We start from the raw sequence: 27223 nt of genomic DNA, 5'->3' as shown, positions 1-27223 counted from the left end.
ATTTATTCTTTCCACTGATATTTTCATGCAGTGAAATACATTTGAATACTACTCACTCCCCAGTTTACAATGATTTGTTTCTTTGGATTTTTTTCTCTCTCTTAGGATAAACAGGCACAAATAGCAAATCTGTACATGCCTCTCTATGGCATGCTTTTGGACAATCTGCCAAGGATTTACATGAAGGATATTTTTCCTTTCAATATAAATACATCCAATCAGGTAACTTAATGCATTTTTTCAGAACTTTAATATGAATCATTGTAGTTGTTGATATCCCTTACTTCCTCTAGCATTAACAAAAGGAGAGTCCACCCACAATTATAAAGGGGACTGAAGATTTTCAGACTAGAGTTCCAGAAACGCAATCAAGAAGGGAGAGGACACATCCTGAGAATGAAGGGTGAGGTGAGGGTGGGGAAGGGAGAGAGATTTGCAGGGGGGTTCATGTTGAGTTGGCCTTAGTGGCAGCTTTCCATACAACACCCACAAGTTCAGGTTCATAAAAAGCAATGCTGGTTTTGTAGGCTCTCGTGGTGAGGCTGCTCTGGCTCCTGAGAAGCAAAAGACCTGGCAGGAAGTCTGTACCACTTCAGTACAGCCATGAGTCCTGATCTTACAAGCACTTGTGCACGTGCTTAACACTATGCACAGGAGTATTCCTTTGGTGCCAGTGGGAACACTGACATGCATAAGTTTAAACACATGTATAAATGTGAGCAGGATCAGGGCCTTGGTTGTCCATTAGAGGTTCAAGATCTGATCTGTGGGAAACACACTAAAAAAATGTGGTATGAAGGCTGTGACGGGTTGGATCACAGAAACCCCCTTGGGAACTGCCACCCGATGTGCAAAGACTACCCCTGCTTCTGTTTTCCCTGCCAGCTCAGGACTCCAGCACCCTGTCTTGCTGAGCCAGACACTCCCGTCTGGCTCCAGACACAGATCCAGGGTCTGAATCATTTGTCCCAAAGCTGCAAGTTTACCTGAAAACAGCTCACAGTAGTGTGCTTGTCTTTAGCACTCAGATGCCCAACTCCCAATGGGGTCTAAACCCAGATAAATCCGTTTTACCCTGCATAAAGCTTATGCAGGGCAAACTCTTAAATTGTTCGCCCTCTATAACACTGATAGAGAGATATGCACAGTTGTTTGCTCCCCCAGGTATTAATACATACTCTAAGTAAATTACTAAATAAAAAGTGATTTTATTAAATACAGACAGTAGGATTTAAGTGGTTCCAAGTAGTAACAGACAGAACAAAGTCACCAAGCAAAATAAAATAAAATGCGCAAATCTATGCCTAATCAAACTGAATACAGATAATTTCCTCACCAGTTCCAGAGTGCTCCCTTTTACAGGCTAATCTCCTTTTAGCCTGGGTCCAGCAATCACTCACACCCCCTGTAGTTACTGTCTTTTGTTTCAGTCTCCTTCAAGTATCCTGGGGGGGTGGAGAGGCTCCTTCTTTAGCCAGCTGAAGACAAAATGGAGGGGTCTCCCACGGGTTTAAATAGACTCTTGTGGGTGGGGACCCCCTTCCTCCCTTCTATGCAAAGTCCAGCTCCAAGATGGAGTTTTGGAGTCACCTGGGCGAGTCACATGCCCCTGCATGACTCAGTCTTTACAAGCCGATGCCATTGTCCACATGGTATCTTGCATGTCTCCAGGAAGACTTCTCATGTGGATTGGAGCATTCCAAGATGCATTGTTCTCCAAGTGTTTCCTGATCAGGTACTTAACCTGACGAATTCCTTCCTAAAGAAGCTGACCAAAAGCCTCCCAAAGCTTACTTAGAAACCAAGCAAGCATACAGCCCATATTCTTAACCTCAAGTAGAAAATTATATATATATGTACAAATAGGATGAATAGATATAGTAGACCATAACCTTTACGGAGATATGTTACATGGCACAAGCAGCACAAAACATATTCAAGTTATGTCATACATACATTTATAAGCACCCCCTCCCCATAAAGCCTTATGGGGTACACTGTCACAAAGGCACTGAGAGAGAAGTCTGAGAGCTGCTTTTTATAATCTTAGTTGATCTCTATTCAGCATTCACTGATATATATCAGTGGCTGAGAAATGGGGTTGCAGCATCTCAGGTTAATCACAATGGACCAGATACTGATCTCAGTTGCTCTGGTAGAAATCTGGAGTTACTTTCTTGGAATTTACACATGTGTACCACAGATCAGAATCCAGCCTAACACTATTCTATAAATCACCTGGTAGGAGTATTGTTTAGAACAATGCACGTATGGTCTGCATCTGCCCCTAAGGAAATTAGATGGGTTATTTATATGACCATATTCAGTCTCCAAAAAATAGGAGCAAGTGTCTGCAGAAGCTATGGCCCTCCTTAGCTTCCAGCAAACCAACCTGTTTCACTTGATAATTGCTAGTAGTATTAAAATGCTCCTTTTTCTGACATTTATGCAAGTGGTTTAAGAAGCAAACACACTCTTAGACTTGATCTGTCATATGCAACTCTGCTTATGAGCGGGTTTCGTATTCCACATAGTTACTCAGTGTGTTATGATAAGCCTTGATCTCTTCTGGCTGCCTTGTCTAATCGGCTAAAAGTAGGTTTTTAAGCTCAGTGTCTAAGCGATCCGATCAGATGTACTGTAATTATAAAATTAATGAACAGGCTGAGTCTGAGATTGTAAAAAGTGATATTATGTAGTTGAGTTCTTGTTTCTGCCCACTTTGAAATGCAGGGATCTAGGGATGACTTGAGCACTGCGGGAGGACTTCAGAGTCAAACAGCAATGAAACATGCAAACTCTGTGGATACATCTTTTTCCAAAGATGTCCTGAACTCTATAGCAGGTACTAAAGAAGTGCTGATAACACACACACAGATTTTTGTGTATTTCACCCCATTGTGCTTTCTGCTGAAAAGTATCTTGCATCGAGAATATCATCATTAACCCATTTATGTGATATACAGGGAAACAAGCGATCCTGTGTTTCTCCTCCTTTCCAATATTTTTGGATACATTTTATTTTTCTTCTGAAGCTACCCTACTTTTGTTGGTTTCCTTATTGTACTGCCTCTCGTGATGATGCCAACCTTGCCTTTAGTGTTTTATTAATTCCTAATGTATTCTTGCAATTGCCTCATGCTTTAAAAATATTTACAGAGATTCTCCTGTAATTCTAAAACCTCCATGGAATGGGGAGTTGCCACTTTCTTCACAGTGTATGCTAGGAACATCAAAAAGTCACACTCCAAAGAAGTCATTACATGCTGTACTGCAGGTGTGAATTTTTAATAAGGCAAGCATTTTTATATTTTCAAAATATAATGGAGGGGAAGAAACACAACTTACTTTGTTTACTTCATCTAAGGCCCATTTCTAAGCCCACTGAAGTCAGTGGGAGTTTTTCTACTGACTTCAGTGAGCTTTGAATCAGGCCTTCATAAAAAGTAATGGATTTTTTTAATGCCATTAATAACAGCAAAACTGTATCATTTTATTTCAATTTATTGCATGTTTTCAGTACCAAATGTAGTCACCAGTAGCTTCATGACAGAGGTTAACAGTTCAAAGCTGTCCATCCTACATACAACATATTTTTGGTTTTCCATTATTACTATTAGTTTTTGTACCCATACACATTATTTTAGCATGTTTGCCGTGACTTTTGTTTACAGCCTTTTCATCAATAGCTATCTCTGCAGCAAACCATGCTGACTCCAGAGCTTCCTTAGCAAGTCTTGAGTCTAACCCAAGTACCAATGAAAAAAACAGTGAGAGAACTGACACCTGTGAAAAGGTACATGCGTAAACACTTGAAAACAATTCTTAGAGTTAAAAAGTCTGTCCTGATACTCAATAAGTCAGTGTGTTTCCAATTCCGCAGATTGCGAGACCTTTGTCTTTGATTGGATCAACTCTTCGCTTCGACAAGTTAGATCAGGCTGAAACTAGAAGCCTTCTTATGTGTTTCCTTCACATTATGAAAACAATTTCAGAAGGTAAAAAAAAAAAAAACCCCTAAAAAGCACTTTTTTACTTGTAATATTATAAAATCCTTAGAGCCTAATGTTACGTCTATGCTACACACTGCTTTCAGCAGCATGTGGGATATGTGTGGCTACACGCTGCAGTGACAAGCAGGCTGCGTCCACACTGTGGTGCACAGCTACATGTGTAAATGAAAGGCTCTGGCAGGAGGGAGTCAACAGGGAAAGGTTCAGACCCTGCTACCTCCTTGCTGCCAGAGCCTTTCCCCACTGCTGGCGACTTTCCCTGCAGCGGAGAAAGGCTCCAGCAGCAGAGAGCTGCCATAGTTCTTTCCCTGCTTCCTCCCCCCACCAGAGCCTTTCCTTGCTGCTGGAGTCTTTTCCTGCATAGTGGGACACTACAAGATTCAAAATTGCAGTGTAGCGGGAAGGCACAGTTTGGATGAGTAGAGAGCCATGTAGGGTATGTATTCAATTACAGATCCACACTTTCAGGCGTGTCTGTATTCTGCTCGCCTAAGCTGCACCTCACTGTCTACACTGCTATTAAACCTGTGCTGGGGGGCTTCTCAAGCACATCCTCTGCATGCAGCCAAAAGAAGCATGCAGTGTTAACTTCATATAAAGTCAAGAGAAAACTTCTTCACTGTCTTCAGTGAGCTTTGGATCCTCAGTTTCCAATAATTGCTAAATTCCTACGTTTTGATGTCTGGTTCCAGATACATTGATTTCCTACTGGCAGAGAGCTCCATTCACAGAGATAGCGGACTTCTTCAGTATTTTAGAGTAAGTTCACTCTCTGGTTTGTTTGCTGGTTTGTTAAATAATATTGTTCTCTAGCAGCTGCTGTAGTAATAGTATGTTTTACTCTCTCGGGTAAAATTCAGGCATGCTAATGATTAAAGACCATATCATCCTTATGTTGGCTATTTCCAGGGAAAAGATAGGAAACTCTTTGGGGTTTTCCTCACAGAATTTTGTATGAATTCTTCTGTTTGGGGTTGAGATTTGCTGCCACTCCTCTTCCTCATGAGAAAAGGAAAGCCTTTGCCTCCCCAAACCTCCTCCAGAGCTATTCACATTCCATGGGCTCCTAGTCCTGACCTAATTTCCTCTGGCCCCTTCTGAGCACAACTCCTGCAGGCTCCCTGGTTGGAACTGAACCCAGAACCCCCTAACCAGCTCAGCTGGGAAAGAAGAATAAGATGGAACTGACTGGGTCATCATTTACTTAGCCACAAAATTTCCATAAGGTTGGTGGAGAAACTGTCCTCCTGCAGACATCCCCACAGTTTTTTCCCCCGACCATGCAGGAATCCCAAACCTAGGGAGAAGAGATGGGCAATAATTGAGTGGAAGTGATAGTCTCCCCTTCTGTTTCCCAAGTTCCGGGAGATCTTGGATCATTTGCTAACAAAGTGGTGGATTTATCTGGGGTGTTCTTAAAAAGATTGAGATTCAGAATTTTTGAAAAATAGTATGGTGTCACTAAACAGAATCATTACAAAATGTATTTCGTGCCTTTCAGGGTTTGCCTGCAAAATTTCAGATATCTAGGAAAACGAAATATAATAAGGTAATTATTTTTTACCTATACAATGTAGATTACATTGTTATTTTAAGTACTACTGTGGGGATTAACACTTAGATAAAATCATTAATGTATATCAATTTCATTCTGGAGGCATCATTCTTAAATATGGTAGCTGACCTACAGTTACAGTAGCTGACATCAGGGCCGGCTCCAGGCATCAATGTAGCAAGCAGGTGCCTGGGGCAGCCAATGAAGAGGGGGGCGGAACGTCCAGCCATTCGGCGGCCGGGCCGTCACTCCCTCTCGGAGCGAAGGACCTGCCACCGAATTGCTGCCATAGAATGAAGCGGCAGTAGAGCTGCTGCCGATCGTGATCGCGGCTTTTTGTGTGTGTGTGCTTGAGACGGCAAAAACGCTAGAGCCGGCCCTGGCTGACGTACACTTTATTTTTTAATCCTATGAATGTTTGGAGCTCAACTAATATAGCCATTTTCCTAGGCAACCAGGTGGATTACTTGTGATAGTGCCATGAAGCTGTAGTAGTTTTCCCAATCTTCTTTTTGAGTGCAAATGCCAGGGAAGGACAAACAGATCCTTCTATTTGTCACCATAGAACTGTGAGGGAACAGCGCTATCATGCATCCATGAATGCTTCAAAAGCCTTAGAAACTGAGATTCCCCAGCCCCTAGTATTTTTCTCTGCCCACTATACTGAAAGAGTATGAGATCATTTTTCCAGCTGTCAAGCATGAAACGTGCACTTCTGTTTCACCATGTTATGATGCTTCATTTTTCATTTCATGCTACAACAATGAACTTTGCTGTCTGTCATATGTTCAGCAGCAAAATTAAGAGTTGCTGTATTAACCAATTCATGCTTTGTATCATGTTTTGCTAGGTACATTTGTGTTTTTCACAGACATGACCTGATCAGGGGCACATACCATAAAAGAGTTAACGTTTATTTTCTCTTAACAGGAAAATAGCTGCTGCCTTTAAGTTTGCTCAGGCCACCCAGAATAATGGAACACTTAAAGGCTCTAACTCATCTTGTCAGACACCTGGTATACTGCCGCAATGGTAATTATTAAGCTTTTAACACTTTAAACCAAATTCAAATCAAAATAGATCTAAACACAGGGGCTAAATCTCATTTACATCCACCTAAAGACCCCTTTACAGTGCCACTTATTGGGTGGTTATGTTTGGCCCCCATCTGGTTACTTCCACATTTACATGTAGTGTAGTCATTTATTATTATATCCATTTTATAAGCTAGATGTATGCTCCTTTTTCCTGGTCTTTTTTTCTCCAAATAATCAATAAATTGTACATTTTAAGCAGAATTTAATTGTTCTGTTCTGTAGCATCTGAATAAACTGCAGAAGTAAAATGTGCATTGTAGTAATAGCCTTAATGCCCATTTGAGGGGAAAATCTGTGTGTGTGTTTATAACACATGCTCCCATGTTACTCCTGGGTGTTGCTCCTGCTGGGGAAAGGGTTAAGTAGGTTCTGTTGACTCTTTAAGACAGGTGACTTATTGCCTCATCTGAACATCAGGGAAGTGGGAGTGACTTTCTAGATAAAGAAGATCAAGGGTGTGGGCTGAATGGCCTGAGGTAGCTACCCTAAGAGCAGCCAAGCCAGGAGAGAAAGACTGAAGGAAGTGAATTTCTCTCTCTATGTGGTTTGTAGACTTTGTCTAAGAGCAGGCTGTATTCCCACCGTTCTGTGCTTTTCAGATAAAATTGTTTATCTCTGCGCAGCTGATTCAAACCCAATAATGCCCAACATCATAAGCCTATATAATGGCATATGGCTGGAACAAATGAAACATGAGGAAAAGGAAGCATTCCTTCCCCCGCCTCCCCTCCCCCCCCCCCACTCCTCCCGAATAAGCACTGATCTCATTTCACAGCTGGAACTGGCAAGGTGCCTTTGAATTAAAGTATGAAGAGGCCATTGTTTTGCTGCACGTTTACAGGAGAACCAGCATGGTGGTACCAAATTAGAAAACCACCACAAATGAGGCATGCTGCAGCTGTTTCAAGCGACTGCTACAGTCTGCATCCTCCCAGTGCAGCATTTAGCCCTTTTGGCTATAAAAATATTTTTAAGGAATGGCAAAGACATATGTTAAGAGATAAATAAAATATTGTTATTTTTCAATGGCCCTTCTAACTTGCACTCTTCTTTCGAAGGTGTATGCAGGGGCGGCTCCAGGCACCAGTGCAGCAAGCGCGTGCCCGGGGGGGCCGGTGGCCGTGAGGGCGGGAGTCAGGCAGCCTTCGGCGTCATGCCTTCGGGAGGTCCGCCGGTGGCAGGAAAACCAAAGGCGCGGGGCCAGCAGAGCACCCGTAGAAACGCCACCAAATCCGCGTCACCAGCGGACCGCCCACAGGCATGCCGCCAAAGGCCGCCTGACTGCCGTGCTTGGGTCAGCAAAAAACATAGAGCCGCCCCTGGGTGTATGTTTGTTTATTTATGTTTGTTGACCAACAATATATTTTCATGTGAATGTGGAGCCAGATTTTCAAAGTAAGTCAGTGCTCAAGAGTTGGGGTCAGATTTTCACCCAGCAGTTCCCATTGAGATACTTAGAACCAGATTTGCAAAAATCTGGCCACTGAAAGGGAGCTGAGCTCTTTTGAAAGTCTAAAAATATTTTTAATATAATCAAATAATTGCCAACAAATCAGAGACATTTTTAGTTGAGAGGAAAGTAGACATAAATGCTCAATTTATTGCTAAAACTGTTAGTGCCTTGGGTCCTGATTTTCTACCTTACATGTCCACGAGTAGAAGGGCCTCTTCTTGGGCAGGTTACTCCTGGTGGGAAAAGCTAAGGGAAAAGCCCACCCTTTGCCTGTGTGTATTTGGAGGAGATGGGAGTCCACTCTTTGGGAGAGCAGGACAGGAGGTGATGGGGTTGGAGTGGAGCCACCATCTGTGGCATCCTTCTCCCTTTCCCACAATTCTGATGACTCCATCGAACACCATACAGCCAGCCCCTTCCCCACCCCCAAAAAGAGGGTTAGGGTATGAGGGAGGTCTGGGTAGCACAACTTAAAGGCCCATATTTTTCACAGTCAGGGTAATTTACCATTGGAACAACTTGGATGTGGTAGATTCTCAGTCAGCTGAAGTCCTTAAAGACTGCACAGGACAAGATTGGTTGTCTTTCAGAACAATACACTATCTAGCTCAGCCAGAAGTTATGGGGTGGATGCAGGTAAATCTTCCTGGCCTGTGGTATGTAGGAGACTAGGTTGTCATACTGGTACCTTCTGGCCTTCATGTCTACTAAAGAAAGATCTCCTTCAGGGTCATGTTGAAATGGAAGCTGCGGGGAGTAAGGGTAGGAGTGCTGAGGAACAAGCTCTCCACTTGGATGGCTTTTGGCAGCTCTCCTGAGTGTTGTGGCTCTCAGAAAACTTCCTCCTCGCCTTCTGAGGGTTTGATCATGTGCTAACTGTGCAAGTCAAAACTCACACAGATTCTAGGCCTGTATGCAGAAAATAACATGTGCAGAGGAGAAAATTTTCAAAACTGTGTACTTAAAGTTAGGCATCCATATTTAGGCAGCTAAATAAAAGAGACCTGATTTTCAGACGTGCTGTCAGTTCTCACTGAATTCAGCAGTGGATGTAGGTTCCCAGTACTTTTGAAAATAAGGCCATTTTTATTTTGGAACCTTTGTATGAATGTATATGCCTGAATTTGGTGCCCTTAGTTTTAAATGTCTTCTATTTAGCAAAATAGTCTACTGTATTCGTTAGCAGAATACGAAAAGAATTTATCTTTTTTATTATCACTGTCCATTCTAAAATCATCAGTCCCCCATTATTTATTAATTGTGTTTAATAATTTGTGGTGTTAAGTTTTCTCTGTATTCTAAACCAACAGAACCTAGCTCAATTCCTCTTCCCTTAAGGGCTGTCGTGTAAACATTGGTCAGCTGTTTAAACCAGTGCTTCTCCTAGTAATAAGCAAATGTTATTATGTCTCCTGTGATCTCAAGAAATCACAAAACATCTGCTTGTGTTATATATACCTTGCTGACTTTGTTCTTCAGCTATATTAACCTGAAATATTTTGCATCTGTTGGTCTCCCTTACGGTCATTGAGAAATACTGCAGATAATTCTGAGAGACATGGAAAAACTATAGGGACATGATAACATTTAAACAAAAAATGGTGCTCTCTCAATTTCAGGATGCATTCTACTTCCAGTCATGATGGCCACAAACATCACAGATCTCAAACATTACCAATAATCCGTGGCAAAAATGCATTTTCCAACCCCAAACTCTTGCAAATGATAGACAGCAGCATGGCAAGTAAGTATGAAGGAAATGAATCTACTTATCTGTCTGTCTCTCTATCTTAGATTTCTCTATAGAGCCCAGCCCAGAATGTATAAGAGTCTGATCCAAAGCCCATTGAAGTCAATGAGAGTCTTTACATTGATTTCAATGGGCTATGCATCAGGCCCTAAGGGCTGAAATGGAACTTGTATGAATATTAATAGTTGGACTATAGACCTGTAAAGAAAAAAAAGCCAACAATTGCAAACATCAGAACCTGAAGATAGGTACTTAAAAACACATATTTAGAAAACGAAATGAGTAGTTTGCTTTTCAGAGGTGCTGACTTCCCATGGAGTTCAGTGGATTCATACCACCCACGTTTTTGCCTAGCTCATTGAGTTCTGTGGTAATTTGCACCAGCTGAGAACCTGCATACATTTTTTTCTGAGGGAGATGTGATGATAGGATATAATTCATTGTTCAAATCTCTTGTCAGGCTGAATGTAATCTGTGATGAAAAAAGCAATCAAAGAAACAATATTCTGCAAAGTTGAAAAGATGTTACAAAATTAACAAAATTGAAGCAAACAACCCTCTTTCCCCCTTTAGCTTACATGCACACTTAGGAATGAATGTTTGTACTGATTTGGGAAGCAGTTCTTGATCTGATTGGAGGGTTATTTATCTTGATACTCACTTTGTTGTTCTCTTCCCACTTCTTTTGCTGCAGGCAGCTCCAATGACACAGACATTGTACACTACGCAGACACAGAGGCAAATATTGCCACAGAGGTTTGCCTCACCATTCTTGACCTACTGTGTCTTTTCACTCAGAACCACCAGGTATGTTCTATTGTTGCAAATTCTGCTTGAAATGGTGTCATAGGTTTGAGCAAAAAGAGAATTTTAAATGTTTTAAAATGCCCATGAGTACATTACAAAGAAACAAATATAATGCCAAATCCTTCCATTATTGAGGGGTTTCGGTGGGGTGAAGGAAGGGGAGTACTAAGCCCCCATACAGGTACTGGCCTGAAGTGTCCTGGCTAAGCAGAAGAGCTAGGAAAAGGGATGACCCATGGAAACAGCATCACTTGCTACGGTGTGATGATAGTAATGCTTTGATCTCATATAAACCTGTCATTAAAAAAATCTCAATACCTTTACAAAGGTGGGTAAGTATTATCCACATTTTTAAAATGGAGACACTGAGGCACAGAGAAGTTAAGGCCAAACTTTTCGAACTTGGGTGCCTAAAGCTTAGGCTGCTAACTACTTACTGAGGCACCTGAATAAAAGGGCTGGTCTACACTACCGCAGCAAGTCGACCCAAGTTACACTACTTCAGTTACATGAATAATGTAACTGAAGTAGACTTAGCTTAGGTCGACTTACTGCGGTGTCTACACCGCGCTGTAAACAGGAGACGCTTTCCGACCGACTTCTCTTACTCTTGTCAGAGACGTGGAGTACACAAATCAATGGGAGAGCGCTCTGCCATTGATTTAGCATGTCTTTACCAGACCTGCTAAATCAACACCTGCTGTATTGATTGCAGCAGTGCCAATCTACCCGTAAGTGTAGACATGGCCAAAGTCATCTGAATTTCAGAGATGCAGAAATAGCTGCTACTGAAGTCAGTGGGCATTGTTGGATGCTCAGCACCTCTTAAAATCAGGTCACTGATCAAGCCATTCATGCAATATGGATTTAGAAGTCTAACTGTAGGCATTTAAGTTAGAAAATGTTGGCCTAAGTGACTTGCTCAAGGTCACACAGATAGAAAGTGGCAGCCATCATCAGAGCCCAGTTCTCATGAGTCCCACTTCCCTGTCCTAAGTGGTATACGTAATAGTTAGTGTTAATGAATAGGGAGAACAAACAGTGGAAAACAATGGTCGCATATTACTGTAGGTATGAAGAGCCCGCAGACCCGGGGGATGCCTCACGTTGCTGATAACCTCTAAGCACTTGTAGGGCTGACATTAAAGATACTACCACATTTGGACACATTAGGACTTGGTGCAAAAAAACCAAATGAGCCATTTTCTGATCCATTATTTTAAAAATATTACAATCCTGTTTGTGTGCTAACTTTTCAGAGACAACTCCAGCAATCTGATTGCCAGAATGCACTGATGAAAAAGGTCTTTGATACCTACCTGCTCTTTTTGCAAGTCAACCAGTCGGCAGTAGCCCTCAAGCATGTCTTTGCTGCCTTGCGTTTGTTTGTGAGCAAGGTAATTATACTTTTATTCCATTTGAAAACTGTTACATAGGGTTGGCAGGGCAGTGCAACAAATCCAACTTTGTGGAGGATTTCACACTTTAAGGTGCTTTCTGTCTCTTCATTTCATTGTTATTTAGGGATCAGTGTTGAAAAAGAACATCTGATTTACTATCTTCAGTTTTGTAGGTACAAATAATTATGGGAGTATTTTCTAACTCTTAGATGCTGAACTACCTCACTGTGCCTGGGAACCAGATCTAAAAGCTACAAAATCAGAGCTGGAGTTGAGGACATTTTAAAAAAATAATCAGGATTTGGCAGATGGATTATAGTGATGGCTGAGGAGAAGTGGGAGAAATGCTACTGTAATTTTGTAACATTAAACAAAATGGATCTGATTGTCCAGTCCCTTGCATATAACACAGTAGTGAAGAAAAGCTTAAGCTACGTGCCATTCTTCCACAATGGTTGTAAATTGCAAAAAAAAAAAAAAAAAAAAAACACAGAAATATGGTCATGCCTCTTCCAGCAACTTAGCTCAAAGGCCAGCAGAAGCATAAGATAAACCAGTCACAGCCTGCTTTAAATTACACACCAGACTTCCAGGAGCCAGAGGAGCATGTGCAGTGGCAGGAGAGCAAATATCTAACATCATCTGATCCATCCACCCCATAGCCTTCAGGGGCTGTGTTCTTTCTCCAAACGTCTGTAGGCATATTGATCTCAGTAGTGGCTCCTGTGGGGATAATAATCTCTATAGCAATCTAGATCTGCGCCAAACATGCTTATCTTCTCCCTCGTCTCATTCCTTCTGTTTTCTACTGTCTCCATCCTGTGATCAGTAGCTCTTAACAAACAGAGCCACTTGGACCTTTACATCCTATACTCTCTGCCTTCTAATGCTGTTCAGACTGTTAGCCACAAGGGGAACACTGGCTTAATGTGACATGAAGGCATAGTAATCAATAGAGAGGAGCGAAATTTTTCAGCAAAATGTTTTCTGGCAAAAATATCAGATTTGGCAACACTGAGATGTTTTATGAATTCATGCCAATTTCACCAAATTGTTTGTTTTGAAAATAAACTAGCCATTTCCCCTTACCTCCTCCCCTTCCATCCCCATCCCCCCCCCGACCCCCGAAAAAAATAAGAATGTTTCCATTTTTGGTTTGAAATAGCTTTTTGTTTTGAAATTTATTTTAAATTTCTTTAAATAAATTCAAAAACATTTTAAAAAGCTCAAATTGAATTATTTTATTTCAGGTCAACTGAAACATTTAATTCAATCCAAAACATTTTTTTTAACTTTTGGATTGACCAAATATTTTGAAATTTTTTGTTTTCAGTCCAACTGAAGTGAACTTTTTCAACCTTTCGAGACTGCTGCAAAACCTCCATTATTTCCCCAATTCTAGTGCTATTCCAAACTTTTTTCTCCTCGCTGGTCAGCTTTTATAATGCTGTCTGAACTTTCCCCAGTCTAAGTCTACACTACCCGCCTGAATCGGCGGGTAGAAATCGATCTCTCGGGGATCGAACTATCGCGTCTCGTCGGGACGTGACAATCGATCCCCGAATCGACGCTCTTACTCCACCAACGGAGGTGGGAGTAAGCGCCGTCGACGGGGAGCCGCGGAGGTCGATTTTGCCGCCGTCCTCACAGCAGGGTAAGTTGGCTCCGATACGTCGAATTCAGCTACGCGAATAGCGTAGCTGAATTTGTGTATCTTAAATCGACCCCCCACTGTAGTGGAAGACCTGCCCCCAGCCTCCTTGACTATGCTATTTTCATTGCAACTGCTGCATCTCACTATGCTTTCAGTGCACATGATGTTATTTGTGTATCAAATACAAATTTGAAAGGTCAATTTGACTGATGCTTTGTACACAACAGGATTTGATTAATGCTTTGTACACAACTTGCACACACTGTTTTCACTTTCATTTTTACACAGAAAAGAATGCTTAGCTAGTGGCAGATGTTTTTGCTAGACACTGGTGTCTGAGAGATAGAGGCTTGTTTTTAATGAAAGTTTGACACAAAATATGTTGATTCAGAATGAATGGAGCAAGGAGTGGGAGAAGTGCTAAACATTTTGACATTTTTTTTCTCTATAGTTTCCTTCAGCGTTTTTTCAAGGGCAAGCAGACATGTGTGGATCATTCTGCTATGAAATCCTGAAATGCTGTAACCATAGGTCACGGTCAACTCAAACAGAGGCATCTGCTCTTCTTTATTTTTTCATGAGAAAGAACTTTGAATTTAACAAGCAGAAATCAATAGTCAGGTCCCATCTACAGGTGAGTGAAGTGTGAGATGCACTTTAAACAATGTATACAGGCTATATAAAATATTCCACTGAAATGACTCTTTGAATTCTGCAAATAACAATTTCTCTGTGTCATTCTAATTTTTCTGGCATGTCTGAAAACATTGGACCATATTCACCAGTTCATTCCAGCTGTTTTGCTTTGTGCTGGTGATGCAAAGCAGCTGCAAACTTAGCTAACTGGCCAGTTAAATCAGGTTTATGGCTTCATTGCATCACAGGCACAGCATATAGCAGTTGGAGCATATCTGACTCAGTGTGTCACCAGTGTGGGCTTAACTTGCATCTCCAATTTTACAGTAGTGTGATTCAATCAGTACAGATACATGGACATAAAACTGAAGTAATACAGTGATGAGACAGGATCTAACATTTTAAAATGTAAACAATTATAAACATGTAGAAGACAATTTGTTATTTATATTTATGTATTTGTTTATATTTTGTCTTGATAAAATATTTGTGGAAAGCCCTTTCCTCTCCCCCATCAGTTCCAACTCTTGCTGATTTTTTAAAACAGGGAATTAAAACTATGTCCAAATTTTGCTTTCCTTTAGTAATCATACATTGTTCTTTTTTCCTCTTCACCTATAGCTCATCAAAGCTGTAAGCCAATTGATCGCAGATGCAGGGATTGGTGGATCTCGGTTTCAACATTCCCTTGCAATTATAAATAATTTTGCTAATGGAGACAAGCAGATGAAAGTAAGAAAGGTTTTGTGTCTGTCACTGCCTGTTATAGATGATTGAATGATAGGAAGAACTGATTCACAAATACTTTCATGAATAAAAGGACTGACTTAGTTTTATAGTGATTCATGGTTCATGTTATTATTTTCTCAAGTAAATGTTTGTGAATCCCAAAATCTTAATAAATATGACATATTTATTAAGACATCAAATATCAGGGGGTAGCCGTGTTAGTCTGTATCTACAAAAACAACAAGGAGTCTGGTGGCACCTTAAAGACTAACAGATTTGTTTGGGCATAAGCTTTCGTGGGTAAAAACCTCACTTCTTCGGATGCATCTTATGCCCAAATAAATCTGTTAGTCTTTAAGGTGCCACCAGACTCCTTGTTGTTTTTATAACATCAAAGTTTATTCATCTGAATTTATTATTTGTTATTCACTATTTGTTGTTCTCCTTTTGAAAATGTTTCACCCATCCAATCATGGAGCAGAAATTATGCCATATGACCAGTGAAACACCATGAATAGCATGTAGTTCAAGTTAACAGTTCCCAAATGATATTTAGGTTACAAATTATTCTTCCAACTATTTAGAAAATACTTATGAATAATAAATACGTTAATAGAAAATCCAGATTGGTTGGTGAATAATTTGCTAACCCAAAATAAGGGGCATAACTCATAAGTATTATTTTAATAACTGTTTAGACCCCACTCTGCTAAATATATTAGAAAACAGTTTTAAATCACAACTTGTGTATTTTTATAAGCTCTTGTCAAATACTTTTCAAGAAACATTTTCAACTGTATTCTTATGGGGCTTACTCTCCTTTCACTAACAGTGGAGTAAATCAAAAGTCCATTGAAGTCAATAGTTACACTGATGTAAAATTAGTGTAAGTAACATGGGAGTCTCGCCTGTATTTTATTTTGTCAAAGGGCAGCTTTGATCTTTGATCTGCTAATCCTGTATCTGTGTGTTCTGCTTTTGTAGCATTCTCAGACCTGCCAATCAAAAGAAAGGCACAATTTTTTTTTCTGTATCGTTATGCTCTCTACACCTATGCAATAAAACAAACACAAACAAAACCCCACAGCCCTGAAAATCAGAATTTATTATCGTCCATCTCAAAAAGAAAAACAGCAGAACTGATATAAATTTTTTGGGGAAAAATCTATGATCTGGCTGATAGGAAGACCAAATGTTAATCTTGTGTGGTTTGAAATGGCTATGGGCGAGACTGAGATACCATTTCTCACACTGAATACTACCTTCTGCCATTGAAGTTAGTGAGGCTACCTGTGGAGCAAGGTATTCCTTTATCAGTAAGTGTATCCAAATCTGGCAATAAATTTAGCAACCCTTTACAAACATATGGTCATATTTTCACTTGTTACCCCAGCGTCAGTCCATTAACTTCAATGGAGTTACTCCATGTAGACAGTATCAGAGGGGTAGCCGTGTTAGTCTGGATCTGTAAAAGCAGCAAAGAGTCCTGTGGCACTTTATAGACTAACAGACGTATAGGAGCTGCAAATTTGACACCATCAGCTCAGGATTAAACAAAGACTGTGAATGGATAGCCAACTACAAAAGCAGTTTCTCCTCCCTTGGTGTTCACACCTCAACTGCTAGAAGAGGCCTCATCCTCCCTGATTGAACTAACTTCGTTATCTCTAGCCTTACTCACTCTTGCTTGCATATTTATACCTGACCCTGGAAATTTCCACTACATGCATCCGAAGAAGTGGGTATTCACCCACGAAAGCTCATGCTCCTATACGTCTGATAGTCTATAAAGTGCCACAGGACTCTTTGCTCCATGTAGACAGTGGTGTAACTGAAATCAGAATATGGACTAGAGTTTCTAATGGATGCTGTGACACATCAGTAAATAAATGGCAGAGAAATGTTCAAATATGTAAATATAATGGGACTATGAGTGTGATCTAAATAGGAGTCTATCCATTGACTTCAGGCCCAGTCAGGGATGATACTATAGTTTAAAAGTATGGCTTTGTAGGCCTTTTCAATGATTCATTGCTTATCTTTTCCAAAGAACAGTCCCTTTCCAGCAGAGGTGAAAGACCTGACCAAACGCATCAGGACAGTTTTAATGGCCACAGCTCAGATGAAGGAACATGAGAAAGACCCAGAGATGCTTGTAGACCTGCAGTACAGCCTAGCAAACTCATATGCTAGTACACCTGAATTACGAAGGACTTGGCTTGAAAGCATGGCCAAGATTCATGCTAGAAATGGAGATTTATCAGAGGTAATTTACGTAAGACAAAGAAATCAGTCTGTATTTAGATTGAGATCTACAGATGAAAAGCACTCTATAAAAGCTCGGTATTATTAATTATGATGATTATTAGCTAAGCTAAACGTGCAGTTTTCCTCATGTGACTAAAATAAGATGTGTACTGGGTTGAAGAATGCCTGAATATGCTGTATATTACAGGCTATCTACCAGGGATTAACCATGAGTAGCTGACACATTGCTGAGCATGATGCATCCTTGTCTACAGTGACCACAAGGCCATTGTCTGCCAATTCAGCTGTTAAAATCATGTTTAAACACAATGTAATTTTCTAATGAAGACAAGACTATGTAGTTTCCATTCCCTTCTGGGTTGTTTGTTTTTCAGCACAGGATATGATCTGGGCCATAGCACAGATTTTTCTTTTTGGCAAAAATGTTATTTGTATTAAATTGATTAATTGAACCCCAAGATCTTAGCCCAATAATACCTTGTTTCCAAAGTAACTGTATTTTCTATGGGTTAGATCCTGACGCTCTTGTTTATCCCATGCTCTATACGTACGTAGGCAAAACTCCTATTAAAATCAATGATAGTTTTGCCTGAGTAAGGACTTGGTATTTGACCTGTGATTTCTTCAAATTGTCAAACTAAGTTTGTTTCCCCTTTTCCAAAACTTATTCCGATAATGAAGAGGGTTTCTGCCCCTCAGCAAACTAATAATGTAAGATCTGTGGTGTACTTTAATATATTTATATGGTCTCTGGTTTCAGGCTGCTATGTGCTATATCCATATAGCTGCCCTCATTGCAGAATACCTGAAAAGAAAGGGTAAGTTAAATGTATTCAAATGCAATAATTAATGTAGAGAATTATACAACTGAACACATTTTGCAACTGTTTTACTTCATTCAGATCACATTTGTTTTCTTTTCAAGCTATCCTGCTGCTTGTACCCTTCACACATGTTTTAAGATATGAAACTAGTAAATTCTTATTGTAACAGCAAAATAAAATACATATTTTATACATAAGAAGTTAATTGAATGTTTAGCTTTTTAGTGCTAAAAGAGAATGCTTAATTTGTTAGTGTGTCATTATTAAATATGCATGTTATTAACACATACCAGTAGCACTATACTAATAACATCTTACACTACCATAGGTTACTGGAAAATGGAAAAGATTTGTACCTCACGTATGCTCCTGGAAGATGTTCAAGTCTCTGATAGTAATCTGTTACTAACTACTCACAATGGAGGAAGTGAGTGTTCTAACCATGCCTGTTTATGGTTCAAGTAACATCATTTAGGAAATCAAGTTACTGCTCTTAAACTGATCTAGTGAAAGAAGATGTTCTCAGAAGGGGAAAGAATTATGTTGCATGAATATGTTTTTAATAGACAGCAGTTAATACTAGGAAATATTGTGTGATACTTTTCTGATGCTCATTTTGGTTGGACTAATTAATTATCTTGATGAATTGTACAGTATGTCACTAGTTAGTGTTTACCAACAATAAGCCATTCTGCTACTGATCCATTGAGGGAACTCCTACTTTAGTCAGTGGGAGTTTTGCACAAAAATACGTCATAATAGGATCCTGTAATTTTCATTTCAAAGTGAGATAAACTGCTTAAAAAGGACAAAATTATTAAACAATTCTACATCATCAATGTTCAGTAACAGAAGTAGAAATAAGACCTTGATTGTACAGTCAGAAAAAATTAACATCCAGATAATGATATTGTACGTAGTACACGATGGACAGCTTTTTAACTGGAGTTCATTTTCTTCCTTATCATATGATAAAACATTAAAGGCCCAATTCTGCAAGGTGCAAGAGTATCTCTTGCAAGATGGTACATGCCTGTATGTACCACATCAAGTCAAATGGAGCCAAGTCTTGCAGGAGAGACACTGCAGTTTGTATGATTGGGTCTTAGGCCCCTCCCTCCCCGCCCTCCTATTTTTTTTTTTTTTTTTTTTACAGTTTATGATAAATCAAGTTTTATGGTTCAACCATTTATTTAGTATAATAGTGAAATGCCCATGCAGAAAAAAATATGTGATTACATTTTGGATTAAATTCCTTGACTTTGGTAGGACTTTTGGACCCTAATCCCTAGTTGGGTGACTTTTTCCGGCCACAAGATTTTTATGGCTACATAAAATCACCTCATTTCAGGGGGGGGAAAAAAGAAGAAAAAAAAAAAAAGAAATGTTGTTGCAGTTACTGTAATGCTGCTCCTCTCAGAATTGCTGTTCAAATTAATATATTCAACTTCCCAATCATTTGCAAAACCATTTTCAGAGTTGACAATAATATCGTTCCTTCTCACATTAACAGAGAAAACCCATTAAATGCATCAATTAGGGTTAGAATCTATTAAAAGGAGGAAGTGTTAATTTATTTTTTTTAACGTAAAGTCTTCATTTGTACCAAGCCTGAGATGAGTGGAGCCACGTAAAACTCCTACAGAATGTCATTTTTCTGAGGCTCATATAAACATCAGTTGTGTGACTGGGGAATCAAGCTAGCAATGAGACTGATCCTGCTCTTATTGAGGTCTGTGACAAAACTCCCATTTGACCACAGTGCGAGGGGGATCAGGCCCGGTATCTGATTGTCTACACATAATTGCTAGTCTAGATTATTTTACTTAGAGCATAGCAGAAAAATAAAAAATATGATTTTTTTCTGTAATTATATTGTTCCTCTGCCAATCTCTGTTAGTTTATTAAACTTACATTTCAGGGTTGTTCTCAGCATGAACTAGCTCTATTGGCACAGTTTCCATAAAGAATTGCTTCTGTGAAAAAGAGAATAAATATGGGGGGTGGGGAGAAATAAGATGTGTGTTTTGGAAAGGAGAGAATAGTCTGAAAACTCATAAATGGTGAAGTCACATCATCTGCAGGAGTGAGATGAAATGTATTAAGGGAAATATGCTTTTCGTCAAGCGTGGGAGTGTGATGGGAAAGTCATGCATGTAAAGAATGAACAGCTTAAGGGTAACGTCAAAACTCAGAGGCAGTAAAACGTCAAATAAGTCAAAACAAATAGTAATAGCAACCCCTTTGTGGTGTGTGCCTCTGTGTTTCTGTGCACAGTGGTATAGTATATTTGACTCTAAATTTAATAGATTACCGTCCTTCAAATTTTTCTACTGTTAAAACTAAACATCACATATTTAAGTTTGTCTTAACATCACCTTCTCTGGCAGATTTTCCTTTTAAAAAGCACTAAGGTATTAGTGGTCCAAAACACTATGGGCCAGATTCTGCCAATCTTACCCTCAGTGAGTAATACTGTATTTTGTACATAGTCTAGCTGAAAAGTACTGAACTACTTACATGCTTAATTTTATGCACTATGAGTGCTCTCATTGACTTCAGAAGGATTACACATAGTGTGTCAAGTTAAATATGTAAGTCTTTGCAGGATAAGGGCCGATTGTACTAGTCAACATGAGTAAGGGTGGCAGACTCTAGCCCTGTAGTAATGCTATTGTACCATTACTGTAGAATACTATCTTCTATGTGTAGTTTTATATGGGTTGGCAGAGTGATACAACACAAGTGGAGTAGTGACACGCAGCAGAAAGGAGAAGATTTCTCTGAGATCATTGCCTTATGAGTACATATTGGTGTATCTTTCTAGACAAGTGGATTTATGCCACAGAGGGAATTTAGAATAATGTGTCATAAATTCAATCAGTTCCATTTGTGCCACTCATCACTTGGATTGTAAAAAAATAAAAAAAGTAATAATCTTAGCCAAATAAAACTGGTTGTCATTTTACAACATCCTATAGCTTTTTAAAATCCATGATTATACAAGTATTAATTAGCATTTTTATGGCTTGTACTTCAAGGCTTATTTTCCATGGGATGGCCAGCTTTTCTAAATATTACCCCAAACATTAAAGAAGAAGGAGCTATGAAAGAAGATTCGGGAATGCAAGATACTCCATATAATGAGGTTAGCAGTGGTAGCATTTAAATAATATTGGTCTGTATTCTTTTAACTTTATTACTTTAAGGTTGTTTTTTTAAGCTATTTATTTATTTAGGAAGTGTTAACCAGGTTATAAATCCTTGTCATGTAAATATCAGAAGCAAAACAAAATCAAAGTGAGCTTTTGTTTAAAGAGACATTATAAAGGAATATAGTATGTCTCTATTTAGAAGAATGTTACCATGTTACAGAGCATCGTTACCACAGCTGTGACATGTCGTTTCTAGTGATTTTATTAAATGGGGTGAAATCTCTATACACAAATTTAACAAACCAGGCATGTCTGTCAAATGTTAATATACCAAAACATTGAAAAGGTGTGATGGGGGTTTCTGTAGGCAAATGTACTTTGAGTATTGAATAAAAGGTAACCAAATATCTAAGTATATATTTGTCCTCGTCTGTTTTGCTGGGTACATAATTGGTGTGTTAATTTTTCTTGAACAACCACTTCCCATATTTTGGAACCATTGCTCTATGGTTGGACTATTTTTTCTTTTTCCAGTGAGAGGCTACCAATAGCCAAGCAGCTACAGTAGAATCTCAGAGTTATGAACACCTCAGGAATGGAGGTTGTTCGTAACTCTGAAATTTTCATAACTCTGAACAAAACGTTATAGTTCTTTCAAAAAGTTCTTTTCAGTTGTTCTTTTTACAACTGAAAATTGACTTAATACAGCTTTGAAACTTTACCATGCCAAAGAAAAATGCTGCTTTTCCTTTATTTTTTTAGTAGTTTACGTTTAACACAGTACTGTACTGTATTTGCATTTTTTTTTTTTTTTTTGGTATCTCTGCTCTTGCCTGATTGCATACTTCCAGGCCAAATGAAGTGTGTGGTTGCCTGGTCAGTTCTTAACTCTGGTGTTTGTAACTCTGAGGTTCCACTATACTAGCAGATGACAGATTAATTCTTCATTTCCTTTCGTGTGATCATTTCCACCCAGAATTCCCAGGAGGATTATTAAAGGATTATTTGGTAATGAATAGCCAACAATTACATCCAGTACTCTAATGACTGGACATGCCCAACATACATGCATAAAATCTCCTCTTTCACCACATTTTTTTCAACATATAGCTAGCTGGTGTGAGGTACCACTGAAACAGTGTCATAAAGAAATTTTCTTTTATTGTGCTATGAGGTTGCTGGTACTCTTTTCAAGATCTAACCTCATTACTCTGGGGTAATTTGTTTATCCAGGTCCTTTTCCCAGCATGTCACATATGGACATTTTTTTGTTTGGATAGTTTTCTGTAAAGTTTAATATAAATTAACTATATTTTTTTCTTTCCTAATTCACCTGATGCCATTACGTCTCTTAAAAGTAGCTTTCTGTATAAAACAGTTTTGCTAGAAAATTGAGAATTATAATGCCTAACTTGAAAACACTGGTACCACAGAAGAGTGGGACAGTCAAAGATAGTTTTGATTACTAAATAAGTTAGAAAAGTTTCTTTACTGAATAGGGGCCAACTGTATGTATTCCATGGCTCTCCCAATCTTTAAAAGTATCTGATTTGTGATTTGGGTTAAGATCTGAATTATTTGCAATGGCTGTTATTGGTGAGGGAAAAAGAACTTGTCTTTAGTTCTGTCTCAAACCTATAGTGTAGCCTTTGCAGAAAGATACGCATATGTTTCTGGAGGGCAATAACATTTCTATATGATTCCTGCACACATTATAAATGTGATAAACTATATTAAGGGATCACTTTACCCAGTGCAGACTCCTTTCACCTAAAATATGGCAATTGTTTAACAATGCATAATAAAGCCACAAAAACATCCAATTTAATAACTGGGGTGGAATTGTATCTTGACCGATTGTAAAATACCAGAATTGGAATATGGGGAGGAAACCCTGACTAAAACATCCCTCTGCTTCTCCAAAAAAGTGCCAGGGGGTCTTTTTCTGTCTACAAATGTTTTATATCTCTTCCATTGACTTGCTAATGGCTCTGATGGAAGAGTGCTAGTGATCCACTAGGTAGCACCACTTTCTGTAGCACCTGTGTGTTCTTCAAAGGCCCAAGCACTGACTGAACCAGCCTGGCGTTACTTCTCTTGTGGTAGCTTGCAGAAGTATGGCACCAGGTGGTATGGCTGCAGATATATGATAGCTGGTGGTTTCTGAAGTGTTGGGAATTTCTTATTTTTGGCATTTTGAACCTTTAAAGTGGTACTTAGTCCCACATAAGACTGTAGCAGGTTGCCAAATGATTTTCACCAATTTCTTACTAACCTTCTTATGACTATATTAACCTACTGTATAGAAGAAATCATATTGAAATAAAACAATATATATGTACTGCTGATGTCATCATAATTACCAAATGCAATCAACAAGCAAGTCACCATAGAATTTTTATTTGTGTGATTATAGAATATCCTTGTGAAGCAGCTGGAGTTGTGTGTTGAATACCTGTGGAAGTCTGAAAGATATGAACTGATTGCTGGAGTTAACAAGCCTATCATTGCTGTATTTGAGAAACAAAGAGATTTTAAAGTAAGCTGGGTTTCCAATTAAAATTTCTGTCTTAAAAAAACAAAGAGTAGGAGGAAAACACAGACCAGTGTTGTTCTTTGAATTGGCATATTTTAATTTAATTTTAATATTGCTGGGGGGGGGGTTTCATTCGTCTTTTGATGACTGAGTTAAAAATATCTTGTCTGAAGCCTGTGCGAGGTTACGGAAACCCTGTGAAAATACATTTTCTATGGTTTCTGTAGCTCTGAGGACCCCTAGATATAGTTTTCATCATTCAGACCTATATTAGTAAAATTACCATATACTGACCATATATTATCATGAAGGTAGTGACCAAACATTGTTCCAGCTTCATGGCTGTTCCATAGCCTACATGAAATGAGTATATTGGCCTTTAGCTCAGTTCCAAGAGGATTGGGGTCCACATCACTATAATGACTGATGCCCTGACATGCAATGAGCTCAAAAAGCGGGCAGGCTCCTGTGCCTATGTGAAGTTCATTGCAGGATTGCAATCCCCTTTTGGACAGTCAAAGCAGAAAGACTAACTGGATGGGGTGGGGGGGATGGGAATTATCTACTCTCTAACCACAAAGGTGATCCCACCAGCTCAGTGTTTGGGTACATTGGTGGGACAGAGGATGGAAACTCACATTGCTATCACCTATGCTTTACCTGTGCCATGAATGGATGAAGGGCTTTGATTTCAAATCCTGCTCCTTTCATAGGCACTAAAATCACACTCACAAATTCCTTTGGACAAATAAGCCCGTAAAGCTCATTAAAACCATAATATTGTTGCCTGGTGAAATTACATCAGAATTGTAGCCATTTTTTATTTAGAGATTTTAGTCTATGTCTAGCATTATATGCCCCTTCTAGGGGTCTATTCTTATTTTTACAACTCCTTTGACTAAATGAATAGGAATTGCTATATGCATTTATCAAAGAGTTGATTTTTAGCAGTGAAAATGTTTAGATATACCTAAGCATAAAAATAACCTAAACCACAGGATAAAAGATTTAATTTTGAAATTATTCCGTGTTCGCTTTTGTTTTTCTTTAATTTCAAGTAGAAAAGGAATTACTTAATAATAATCCAAGTCATTGATTTCCTTGTTTAAACTGGAAAAAAGTAATTTAGCATGGGATGTAATTTAGGAAGCAGGGCCCCAGTGCAAAACATGGCTTTTACTAGAAGTTCACACACTATGATAATAAAGTTATAGAATAACTGAAACTGAGAAGGAGTAAGGTGCAAAGGTGGTATAAAGAGACTCCTGATGCCGGTCCTGAGGCTGCCCCTTCTGTGCTGTGTCTCTCAGGATGTGCTCTTAATTCCATTCCATGCCCACTGAATCACAACTCAGTAATCAGGATGAGTAGCCTCGTCACTGGCCATCCAGATGTGTGGGGACCATCACCAGACAGATTTCTTTTTCTACTCATTGGGACAGATTTATACTGTAACTTTTTCCTTATGGAGCTATGCAAGAAGGCTACTACCACCCTAAAACTGCGTGGCCGGGAGAAGGTAGAAGTCTTGAAATTGACCTCTTGCAGCTGCTACTGTGAATAAAGAAGGTAGCCACCTCCACATGATTGGAAATCCCATGGAGGCAATTTTAACGTGAATAAAGCCTTTAAAAATATAATTTTACATTGCACTTTTTCTGTTCCCTTTTACCTTAGAGACTGTCAGATCTGTACTATGACATCCATCGATCATATCTGAAGGTCGCAGAAGTAGTGAATTCTGAGAAACGTTTATTTGGGCGATACTATCGTGTTGCTTTTTATGGGCAGGTACGTCAGCCTCAGATTTCATGTATAAGACCATGTATCTATAGATATAAAGGTGCACATTTTGGGAAAATCATTCTGGGGACACTTTTCTTAAGGAAATTAAACTAGGCAAACATGGTCAACAATGAAACTATGTAGTAATAGTAATTAAAAAAGCCTGGGCTGAGCCCAGAAATCTTTACATCAGTGTAAATTGTTAGGGTGGATTTACACTGGTGCGACTGAGAGCAGAATTTGCACCTCAATTGCTAGTCATTCCTTACTCAGGCAAAGCTGATTTTGAAGTCAAGGTCAGTGATGTTTTATGTGAGTAAGAATGTAATAAAATCTAGTAATGCCCTCAGTATTCACTCCTATCTTTCTAAGCAGCATAAACTAGAGCTGTGAACAGTAGCTAATTTGTTGTGTTTCTTCCTGACTTTCTGACCTTCGCTTTTCAGCCCCTTCTGAGTCTATGCAATATGCTGTACAGTAGTTGTATGCTATCTACTGTGCTTTAGCCTGTTCAGAGCAATCCCTGTGGCATGAATTTACGCTTTTCCCCACTGCAAACCATTGTGGGAGGCCAGCATGTTCCTTTAAGACACGTTTGGCAACCACGCAATTTCCATTCCTCTGTAATAATAAGGTGTGTAAACAACAGATTGATATGAATCATTCTGTTTGCTAATTAGTTTTTAATGCTCTTTTCTTCTTTTGGTCTTATTCAAGGCTGTGGTAAGTTCTCTGCTCTTTTGCATGCTTTCTTTAATTCTTCTCACTCATCCTCCCCTGCCCGCGGTACAGTTTACTTAACCTTAACTTGTTGTGCTTTTCGCTATTCAGTGTGGCAGATGAAATAACATTGTCACATCTCGCAAACTAATTTTTGTTTGTTCGGTTTCCCTGAATTACAAAAATGTATCCGTCACAGTGTTGCATCCATACCATGAGCCGTACTGCCAGTGACCTCAGCGAGGGCTCTGCTATTGACTTCATTGGGAGCAGAACTGCACCCCGTGTTTCTTTTGGTGAAATGTTTATTGTAGCACTAATGCTGTTTAAGTGCAAAATTGTGCCCTCAATGGAGTAAGACTCCTGACTCGCTGCTCAGCTACATAGGACCTACTCCAATTACAGCTGCAACAGATCCTCTCTGTGAGTCGGGGAGGGTAGGGAGGAGAAGGAAATGACCAAGAATTGGTCCCTGTTTGCTGGTCAGCAAAACTGGACTCTTCAGGTGCAAGGGGGAAAGCAAAGTGCACCCTATAAAGGACAGCAGTGACTGACTTTCCTCAACCTTTCTAAGAAAGAGGAAGCAGGGGAGGCATTGTGACTCTCCAAGTCACAGTTCCTTCCCAAGGCAATTCCTGGGGCAGTGCAACTACATGCCATTCTTCAGTAAAGGATGAGCATTAAGGTTAAAACTAGTCCTACATGAGTAGCTGAGCTGTGCTCAAACAAACAGGATTAAAATCTCCATTACAATGCAAAGGCTTTTCTGCAACCAGTGAAACAAGGGGAACTTCATTTTAACAGCCTTAGTGATATAAAGAGTATGATTGTTTTGCAAACA

General features: G+C 39.3%; 1 protein-coding gene across 9 annotated transcripts in view; it reads left to right on the top strand.

Moving 5' to 3' along the window:
- Window positions 1-27223, top strand: part of DOCK10 (dedicator of cytokinesis 10) — a 228050-nt gene that overhangs the window by 180599 nt on the left and 20228 nt on the right. For 6 of the 9 annotated variants that reach the window (XM_054040397.1, XM_054040400.1, XM_054040394.1 and 3 more), the window contains exons 33-50: window positions 106-222; window positions 2734-2845; window positions 3675-3796; window positions 3884-3998; window positions 4706-4772; window positions 5515-5562; window positions 6499-6600; window positions 9738-9862; window positions 10563-10675; window positions 11935-12072; window positions 14181-14363; window positions 14987-15097; window positions 17145-17360; window positions 18123-18180; window positions 18515-18613; window positions 21228-21334; window positions 23758-23880; window positions 25555-25668. In XM_054040397.1, coding sequence (XP_053896372.1) covers window positions 106-222; window positions 2734-2845; window positions 3675-3796; window positions 3884-3998; window positions 4706-4772; window positions 5515-5562; window positions 6499-6600; window positions 9738-9862; window positions 10563-10675; window positions 11935-12072; window positions 14181-14363; window positions 14987-15097; window positions 17145-17360; window positions 18123-18180; window positions 18515-18613; window positions 21228-21334; window positions 23758-23880; window positions 25555-25668 — 2070 coding nt within the window. The remainder of the gene's footprint in view (window positions 1-105; window positions 223-2733; window positions 2846-3674; window positions 3797-3883; window positions 3999-4705; window positions 4773-5514; window positions 5563-6498; window positions 6601-9737; window positions 9863-10562; window positions 10676-11934; window positions 12073-14180; window positions 14364-14986; window positions 15098-17144; window positions 17361-18122; window positions 18181-18514; window positions 18614-21227; window positions 21335-23757; window positions 23881-25554; window positions 25669-27223) is intronic. The other 3 variants (XM_054040395.1, XM_054040402.1, XM_054040399.1) reach the window with 3 other exon arrangements.

The sequence above is a fragment of the Malaclemys terrapin genome, chromosome 9, assembly GCF_027887155.1.
Source record: "Malaclemys terrapin pileata isolate rMalTer1 chromosome 9, rMalTer1.hap1, whole genome shotgun sequence".
NCBI classification, from domain to species: Eukaryota; Metazoa; Chordata; order Testudines; family Emydidae; genus Malaclemys; species Malaclemys terrapin.
This window is presented reverse-complemented; position numbering and strand designations above follow the sequence as displayed.